This window comes from Vombatus ursinus, unplaced genomic scaffold (assembly GCF_900497805.2).
Source record: "Vombatus ursinus unplaced genomic scaffold, bare-nosed wombat genome assembly UNPS02004746.1, whole genome shotgun sequence".
Taxonomy (NCBI): domain Eukaryota; kingdom Metazoa; phylum Chordata; class Mammalia; order Diprotodontia; family Vombatidae; genus Vombatus; species Vombatus ursinus.
This window is the reverse complement of record NW_020944524.1, coordinates 410061-420526: the sequence shown is the minus strand read 5'-3', so window position 1 is coordinate 420526 and position 10466 is coordinate 410061. Positions and strand designations below refer to the sequence as shown.

The 10466-nt window shown below is 34.6% G+C and overlaps 1 protein-coding gene across 3 annotated transcripts in view; it reads right to left on the bottom strand.

Annotated features, from left to right (window-relative positions):
• Window positions 1–453: 453 nt before the first annotated feature.
• FRMD6 (FERM domain containing 6) overlaps window positions 454–10466 on the bottom strand; it is a 131999-nt gene continuing 121986 nt past the window's right edge. For all 3 annotated transcript variants that reach the window (XM_027841701.1, XM_027841698.1, XM_027841705.1), the window contains 2 exons: window positions 5369–5460; window positions 454–3193 (listed from right to left, as the gene is read on the bottom strand). In XM_027841701.1, the coding sequence (XP_027697502.1) occupies window positions 2909–3193; window positions 5369–5460 (377 nt within the window). In that variant the 3' untranslated portion in view covers window positions 454–2908. The remainder of the gene's footprint in view (window positions 3194–5368; window positions 5461–10466) is intronic.

Below are 10466 nucleotides of genomic sequence, written 5' to 3'. Positions count from 1 at the left end.
ACTAAAGTAGTGAGTAGGAAGAAGTGGATGTATGAGAGATCATGTGAAGGTAAAAAGACAAAATTTGGCAGTGGTGGGTGAAAGTGAGGAACTGAAGGAGCCATTCAGATTGTGAACCTGGGGTGAATGGAAGGACATTTGTGCTAATAGGAATATTTGGAAGAGGGGAAGATTTTGGGAAAAGATCATGTAGACATGTTGAATTTGAGATGTTTACAAGGCATTCAGTATGAGATTTTTGTTTAGGTTACAGTAAAGCACATGAATTCTCTGGGTTTGCTCTGTTAATGAAATACTTGATTGGAATAATTGATTATAGCAGTCTACTATAGCATTAATCAGAGTACAAACAAAAATGTTCCATCTTATGATTTCTTCTACAAAGTATGGTCAAAATAACTGTATAGCATATTTCTGTGCTCCTTGCTTAACTGAGTTCCAGGACAAAGAGACTTTAAATGCAAACAAATATATTTTATTGAATTTTTAATAATATCATGAAAGGCACACAACAAACTTTGTTACAAAATAATTCAATTATGTTATCATCTTGGTATGATGATCCTTTCACAGAAAGGATTATTTGCAACTTGATTAGGCATAAAGTTCATTGCTGCCAACATATGTTGTCCATATAAAAAGGCAATACAAATCATATCTGTATACTGACCAATTATTAGTTTTAAAAAAACCAGAAGCAGTATAAATAACAGTTTTACACTTTTTAAACCACAATTTTTAGATGTAAAAAACACAGAATATTCAAGTTGGGTTTTCCACATGCCACTTTTCCTTGCAACAGTGGTGTTTGCCAACAACTAGACTAGAGAAATGAAAAGCAAAAGTTTTTCTTTGTGTCATTATTAACATAAGCATAAGAAAACCACTATAAAATCAAATGGAAAGAAGTTGAGCCAAATAAACAATGAGGTTAGGAACATACTTAAAACACTTGATGCTAACCAAAGGTTAGAGAATGCAAAGCATCAGCTACTCTTTTTATCATGAGCTATATTTTTTCTTATATGTCTGAACAAATACCAAGCGTTCATGGAATTTGCCATGTAATGTCCTTTGGAACTTTAGCTTTGACTTGTTTATTTCATAAGCCTTCGTTATGAAAAAAAATTAGTTGCTTAATGACATGAAAAACACATATGAGCTAATGTTTTCATATTGCACACTGCCACTTGAAAACAGATCAGATACTTCTGCAAATATGGATATCTAAAACTTTGGTTAAGTACTGCATTTCAATAAGAGCAAATATTTTCATGAATACAGAGCATCTTCTGCTTTTAAGTTGTCAATAAAAATAATTTGACAAGTATGCAAGCTATATCTAAGTTAATCATATGTGCTTGCAAAACCTCAAGGATCACAGATACATGAGGTGCAACAATGCTGGAGTACTTCCATATAGTGTTGTGTAATACTGCTTCCCATGCCAGGGTCATATCAAAAAAGTTTTGCTGTACTCCAACTCTACTTTTTAATCTTACATCATTTATATAAAAAATATCATACTTCTATATAAAATTATATATTTGAATATAGATAAATGTATTTTAAAAGAAAATATGACAGAAAATAGCACATCAAAATATGGTAAAATAGGGCTGCAAGAATATTAAGGTATTAATTTTAAAATATTTCAATAAAAAGGCATTGTGCTATGAAGGTCTCTGCCATTGTTTCAGCAATATATTCACCTTACTGCAAGTTCACAACTGTACTGACTTGCTTTTACTTTATCATGGTAATGGCTTAGTGGTTAGTTTTGAAATTTGCTCTAGGCTAATGGTAAGAATAACATTCTCCCTATTACAGGTCTTCTCCATAGTAAGACATTTCAAAAATACATGAAAATAGCTTTCTATATGAAAAGGGAAAACAGAAAAATTGTGCTTGTGCAATCTCATCATCCCAAACTACGTAAGTTAGAGCTTAGAAACCTTACTGTTTCTAATTCTAAGTAGCATTACAAAAAAAAAGGCAGATGCTGACTATATGCTAAGTGAAAAAAAAATCTGTAAGTTCCCTACACACATAAACACACATAAGCTTGTATATTTATATATGTATAACATATGCATATTACAAAAATAATTTGAACAAATATTATGGCATCAGAATGACCTGTCGTTCATTTAACAAATAAGAAATATATATGTTAGATTTTTTTTCCTATTTTTTTAACAGAAATTTGATTTGTAAACATCACAAAATATGTTAGGATTTGAGCAAAAACCTTATTTTTGCTCAGAGAGCTCCAGAGCAAATCAGCTCTGGAATATTTCTGGAGAGCTATGATTGTATGATACTAAATAGAAATCTGTCTACTGCAATTTGTTTCACAAGGTATAACTACATACACAGAAGGCCACTAGACGTTATTTAATTTATGTCTTTTGGATACAAATATCTATAATATTTACAGATCTTTGGCTTGCTAGAACCACTTCTCTCTCTTGTACCTACATTAAGAAGGCAGAAGCCAGAACAGAATGGCAATGTTATTCAAAAGTCAATGGTATCTTAACAAGATAACTATATGTGCTTATGGGAAGTAACTGAAAAAAAAAAAACACTAATGTTATATATGTAAAGTTGAAACAGAATTTCTTTCCAGCTGAGCAGTGCAAACTGAGAGGACTTCAAGTCATCAGGCAGTTTTGTTGCTGCCATGAACTGCTGAGTGGGAGGTACTTAAAGTGCAATCTTTACAAAGATTTGATATGCATTTACATTATTAGGAAGAAAACTATATATAGTGGGAGAGTGTGTGTGGGGGGAATGTATGAGAGAGTAAGCAGGAGAAATATGGCATAAGAAACCCTTAAAACAAGAAGAATCAACTTGAATAATCTCTCTCTTGAAGAGGTATTCCTGCTATACTCATGTTGTTTTAAACCACAAATTCTGGTATTTCATCCTGGGTGAGATCCAAAGAGAAATATTTGCTTGTTCTTTTGACAGGGAAAGTATCTTCTATGTTAATACATTGCTGAGCCAAGCAGCTATTACAATAGAGGCCTTCATCATCTAGTTCATGACCACATCCAAAAGTGTAACTCTGAGCAGTGTCCTGACACAGACCTGCTATTTGCAAGAAATCTTTTTGGTAAAGTCTGATATCATCCAGACTCAAGCTATGTCGATCAGTGGAAGTCTTTGGTTTTCGACAGATAGCCTGCAAAAAAAACCCCACAGATTATTACAAGTATAAGATATCAAATATAAAAGTGTAATGCCTTTTGCTCTGTAAAGACAAAAATATGATAGAGATAAGATGGAATCTTAAAAAATAATGATAAGTATGAACACTGATTAAGAATAAAGATTACATCTAGCAGATATTGAATAAATCTTACAGATTTCATTAACTCAAATAACAGTATAAGTAAGTAAATAAATAAGATAAAAATAGTTTTTAAAATGTTGAAGATAAATTCATTAAGAGCAGAATTATAATAGGATATTCAGGGAAAAGGAGTTGTTTAGAAGACATTCCCTAGATTTGCTATTTGATCTAAAAAAGGACAACAAATGCCAGGACGCAAGATATCACTTCATGCTTTCTCCAAGGACAGAATTATAGCCTGAGTAAACCAATTGTATGAGCCAACAGGACAATTATCACCTCAAGTGCTTTACCAGGCAGGAATCATAAGAGATAGGAATATCAGTGTTGTTGGACTAAAATAAATTAACTGGGCAAAAAATTCAAGTGTTGCAGACACAGTTTCAAACAAGTCCTTGGAATTATTAAGACATTTTGTACTAATATGCAGTTACTGTGGTTTTAGACTATCATTGTTTGTTGCCTTATGAAATCCTAACTACCTGATAAGTTACTATTCACAATTCTTCAAGACTAACCAGATTAGCTCCCAGGGGAAATAATTCTCTGGGATGTGTTATTATTAACAACCATAATAACAATGACATAGGAACCAGATATAAGTCCAGGACCTCAGGCCACAGATTTCTTCCCTATGATATGGGCAATATGAGAATTAAAGAGGATAAACATGCTTTCCAAGTAAAAATAAATCTCAAAGAAAATAAAGAATGAAACCATTCTAAACAGAAAAACAGAAAATAAGATCAGTTTTTTTTGGGATAATTTCTTTACTTGCTATACTTTGAGGACCTATTTTATAATTATTAATTGATCACATTAATTTTGATCACATTATATTAAATTTTTGCACAAAGTCAATGCAATCAAGATTAGAGGAAAGTAGAAAACTGGGAAACAATTTTTACAGCAAGTGTTTCTGATGAAGGCCTCAAATATTTCTCAAATATATAGAGAACTGAGTCAAATTTACAAGAATAAAAGTCATTCCCCAATTGATAAATGGTCAAAGGATATGAACAGGCAATTTTCAGATGAAAAAATTAAAGCTATCTATACTCATTTGGAAAAAAAGTGCTCTAAATCACTATTGACTACAGATATGCAAATTAAAACAACTCTGAGGTAATCCCTCACACCTATCAGATTGGCTAATAAGACAAAAAAGGAAAATGATAAATGCTGGAGAAGATGTGGGAAAATTGGAACACTAATGCATTGTTGGTGGAGTTGTGAACTGATGCAACCATTCTAGAGAGCAATTTGGAACTATGTCCAAAGGGTTGTAAAAACGTGCATACCTTTTGATCCAGCAATATCACTACTAAGTCTGGTATCCCAAAGAGATCACAAAAAATGCAAAAGGATCCACATGTATAAAAATATTTATAGCAGATCTTTTTGTGGCAGCAATGGATTGGAAACTGAGGGGATGCCCATCAACTGAGGAATGGCTGAACAAGCTGAATACTATTGTGCTATAAGAAATGATGACCAGGCAGATGCCAGAAAAACCTGGAAAGACTTACATGAACTGATGCTGAGTGAAGTGAGCACAGCCAGGAGAACACAGTAACAGCAACATTGTGCAACGATCAACTATGATAAATTTAGCTCTTTTCAGCAATATAATGATCTAAGACAATTCCAAAAGACTCCCGATTGAAAATGCTATCCACATTCAGAGAAAGAACTATGGAATCTGAATGCAAATCAAAGCACACAATTCTTTTTTTTTTGTTTCTTCTTTCTCGTGGTTTTTCCCTTTTGTTCGCATTATTCTTTCATAACATGACTAACGTGGAAATATATCTAATTTAATTATATGTGGGTAGCCTACATCTGACTGCTTGCTGTCCTGGGGAGGGGGAAGAAGAGGGGGGTAGGCAGAACAAATTTGGAACTCAAAATCTTATAAAAATAAATGTTGAAAACTATCTTTACATATAGTTAGAAAAAATAAAATACTATTAAGAGTAAAAAAATAATTAATTGATCACATACCTGTGGGAGAGAATCAGTGCTTTGGCCACGTAGTTTGACCACTGTTTCTGAAGAGCTAGATGTGGAAGAACTGATTTCCTTTACAATTAGTCCTGAATGAGAAAATACAAAGAACAATGAAGTTTTTCCACTTATTCAACAGGTTTGAAGGACAAACCTACAAAATAGGTGGCAAATGTTTTAAATGAGACAAGAAATAACCACAAATTTTAGGGGGAGAGGTAAAATAAAGCAAGTCTAAGAGAATTTGAGGATTGCTGGGAGATAAGTAGCACAGAGAAAAATTTAGAATTGGAACTGTTAACAATTCTCTACATAAATTAGGATATTTATTGCAAAATTTATAACACAATATCAAAGAGTATATGAGGATATTTTAACATATCTTATAAATTATTAGGTATAACTGTACATGTGTTAGTGGAAAAAAGCCTCAAAATCCAAAACTATTATTATTATTATTATTGTTATTATTGTTACTAGTGTGTTCCCCTCCTGGTTTTTTGTTAGTGGGATTCTCCCACTGATATTCATAATTTCATAGCTGTAGGGATAGCAGTGCCTAGTCTTTTCAAAATCAGAAGAAAGGGAATAGTCTGAAAGCAAACCATTCATTGATATATTTTGAAGCAGTTTGCCATAAAAAATGGATATAAGGTGGGCACTTCTTGATTGGGGAATGAATATTGTGGTATAGGAATGCAATGCACAATTAAGACATTCAGAAAAACATGGAAACCTTGCACAGGGAAATAAGAAAAAGCAGAACATTTTACAAACTGACTATTATAACAGACAAAAATAGTAATAGAAAGGCTGCCCAACTCTTATTAAGTATGACAAATCTTGGTCTTGTAGAACACATGATGACACATATCTTCTTTCTCTCAGGCAAGGGGGACTATAAATGTAAAATGAGGTATATATGCTAGCAGACTAGGTCACTCCATTGGTTGGCTTTGTTTAACTTTTTTTCTTTGTTACAAAGGGGAGTTAAATAGCAATGGCTGTGGGGGTGGAGGTAGGAATTAGAAATGATTAGTGTAGAAATAAAAGGTATCAATAAAAAAAAGGCAAAAAAATACCACCCACAAAAAAACCAGTTTTAGGTCTTGAGATGTATTCAGTATCCCCCCCACCCCTTAGTAGGAATGGTTGATACATTCTAGACCACAACTATCTCTACCATCTGATTCTGACTCAGGACAAGGCCTTTAGTCATTGCCCTCCTTCCTTCAACTTGTCTCCTTTTCTTGGGTCAGAAACATTAATTCTATTCAACAAGCATTGTTGACAGTTTACTTACTATGTGCCAGGCACCATGATATCAACTTATTCATACAAAGGGATACAAAGAAAGGCAAGAGAACCTTGAAGGCTCATTTTGCTTAAGGAATTTACACTCTAATGGCAGAGTCAACATGCAAACAATGGTGTAAGGAAAAAAAAACCATATATATACATATACACAACACACACACACAGGATAAGAATTCTTAGAAAGAAGGCTCTAGTATTAAGGGGGTCAAGGAAAGGCTGTTTACAGAAGGTGGGATTTTAGCTGAGACTTGAAGGAAGCCAAGGAAGCCAGGTAGAGACAAAGGGCAAATTGCAAGTATGGTAGAGCCAGTGGAAATGCATGTTATTAGGAGATAGAGGGACTTATGTTAGGAATAAGGAGTGTCACAGGATCACAGAGTATGTACAGGTAGCTAAGGTTAAAAAAAAAAAAAGCTGGTAAGGTAGAAAGGGACTAGATCATAAAGACCTTAAGAGTTAAGCAGAGAAATTTATATTTGATCCTAGAGATAAGAGAAGAGTAACATGGTCAGGTCTCTGCTTTAGGAAGATAATTTTGACAAATGAATTAAAGATGTACTGGAGTAGAAAGAAATTTGAATCAGGAAAACCAAGCAGCAAGTTAATGGAGTACTGCAGATATAAGGTGATGAGGACTTGCCTCAAAGTAGTAGCAGTATCTGAGGACAGGACTAAGCAACAGATTGGATATAGAGTGTATGACAGTGAGGAGTCTAGGTTGACATGTGTGGTGAGCTTGGGTGACTGGGGGGATCTTGGTGACCTTAACATTAATAGAGAAGCAGGGATGAGAGGAAGGCTTTTGGGGAAAGCTAATGAGTTCAGTTTTGGACATACAGAGTTTAAAATGTTTATGGGACATCTAGTTCAATATTATCTAATAGGCAGGTGGAGATGTGAGAATGGAGAATGAGAAAGGAGAGAGGTTTAGGTTGGATAAGGAGGTCTAAGAATCATCAGCATAGAAATGGTAATTGACTCTTGGGAGCTGATCAGATCAAAGAAAAGTGGTATAGAAGGAGACAAGAAGATAGTCCAGAACAGAGCCCTGGAGATTGTCAGAGAGCAGTCAGATAAGTAACACAAAAACGAGGACAGTAGTAGTCAAAAAACCTAGAGAGAAGAGAGTATCAAGAAGAAAGTGATCCAGTGTCAAAGTTTGCTGCAATGAAGAAGGCTAAAGGCTAAGGAAAGGACATGGTTTGTCAATTAAGAGACAATTGGTAATTTTGGAGTGAACTGTTCAGTTGAATGATGAGGTAGGAAACCACAGCAGATAGTTAAGAATAGAGTGAGAGAAAAGGAAGTGGAGGCATCGATTGTAGATGGCTTTCTCAAAGAGTTTAGCCACAAAAGTAGGAGACATAAGATGACAGCTAGTGTGGATGAATGGATTGATGAATAAGAGTTTTTTGAGGATGGGAGAGACATGGACATGTTTGTATGTAGTAGAAAAGCAGCCAACACAATGGGAGAGATTGAAAATAATATTGCATGGGGTGGCAATTTGCTGGAGAAGACAGAATGGAAAGTGATCACTTGTGCATATAGAAGGATTTGTTTTTAGCAAGAAGGGACATATGAGATGGAGTGAAGGAGGAGATAGTAGCAGAAGGTATCCGGGACATGTAAGCTGAAGAAGAGGGAAAAAGAGGACATTCTTGGCAAATGGCCTCAATTTTTTCTAGTGAAATGAGGCAAGGCTCTCAAATTTTCTTACATCACTCTTGTTTCTTTTCCCAATTTTCCCCCCACCACTCTTATCTCTTACTTAACTGTTGCGGCCACTTCAAAGGCCCACCACTTGTGCTGCCACTGGAATGTGCTCTAGGTGGCTCCCATCTCAGTGTCACAGATCATTCCTGCTGATCTCTTAGTTGTCTTCAGCTGGAAAAATGTACACCCTAACCTTTTGTTGGCTCTAACATTCCAAAATTTGATTTGAGGTGTTATTTTACAGTTGTTTGGAGGGGAATGTTGGGAGAGCTTGGTTGGATTGCATCCTCTATTCTGTCATCTTGGCCCTCAGTCTACTTTCAAAAATTATTGTTTGTCATTGAAATTATTAAATTTAAACATTATGTGTCTTGGAGTCTTTTGTAGGAATTTTTTTCTGGTGGTGGTTTAGGTGTATGCTTTGGTTACATTCAAAATTCTAAAGTTTTCTTATATCTTGCATTATTTACTTTTTGATTTGGCATGTTCTTTTGGAAGGCCTATGGCCCTAAAGTTATCTCAGAGCATCTTGCCTTCAAAGTCAATCATTTTTGCTTGCACAAAATTCAAGTGTTCTTTTAAAGTTTTTTTTGCCTCTATTAAGTTTTACTTCAGTATTTTTGGGTTTCAATTAAATTTTAAAACTCTGCAGTGAAAGCTCTTAATTCTAACCTGTATTCATTTCCAAGTCCCCTCCCTTTTCCTCTACCTTGCTCGTTCATGGAACTCCAAGATTAGTCTACAAGGCTCCTTTCATATCAAGTTCGCTGGTTTAGGTCTGTTCTAAGTAAATTCAGAGGATAAGACTGACTCCAAGTTGGGTTTTAGTCCCCTTTTCTTCAAGTTGGATGCATCTGCCCAGGCTGATAACCTTTCCTGATTTTCTCCTGTTTTACTTTACTTCAAATGGTTGGAGAGAGTTATCTGCTGTTTATTGTGTACTGAGGGGAGGGTGGAAGACACCCTTCTGGACAAGTTATTGCAGCAAGAGGGATCCCTATTTTAGGGTTGGTCCTGACACAAACCTGAAAGTTAGCTTGTACTCTTGCTATAGATGAATTGAGGATGGTGGAGGAGGGGCAGTGAGTACTCTAAATGTTGGAGTTTCTCCAGCGGTAATTAATAAAAGATTTTGACTTGTTCAGAAGTTTACCTTTTGTGAATCTGACTAGCTAAAATTACTCTAAATTTGCTGCATAATTCCTTTCTGGGAAGGCTGAAGGTTGAGGACACTTGGAAAAAAGTGATTAATCTACCATCTTTCTAGTCACATGACCTGTCATCATAAGTTTTAAAGAAAGGTACATTTTAATTCTGAATGAAGAATGTTAGTATGATTTTTACTCAAATAATATATGTTTAGGTCCCTTTAGAAATGTTTTTCATTTTTCATTACCCAACACTCAAAAATGATTAAAAAGTATACAATTTCTAAGAAGCTTATATTCAGAAACAGAATGCCTAACTGCTGTATTTCCACAATAATTATTTTCACAATTACTAAAGCATGAAGAAACCATATTTGCAAAAGTATACTTGCCTTCCATAAGAAAATTAAATTTTGGCTATATCTTCATGGACTCATGTGTATGATCTAACACAGATCTAATGTTTTGTTAAAAGGTACGGACTAGGCTCTAGGAAATCCATTAGTAACTGTTTGTGTAAAAGACTAAGCAAATCTACCATAAAATTAAATATAGGAGGGAAAAGCGCTGCTGCTTCAGCAATAACTGTACCTTAGCTTTCAAAATGTTCCTTACAGGAAAAAATTCAATGCCATATAAAGTTGGGGAAATATAACAGTACAGCTTAGTACAAGAATTAAAATTGGTATAGATAATAGGTTGATACTTATCTGTTTGTCAAATCTAGTGACTTCCAATAATAAATATTTCCTAGCTGTTCTTCATAAATTATGATGGCCTAGTTCTGCTTTGTTAGCCAAGTAAAAAGGATTAAGTCTAGGGTACCACTGTTACAGTCTTGAGAAGTTCTGAAATACGGCTTTGTCGATAATGGAAGAGCTTTCTTTGTCACTCAGAGACATAAATGGCATAAC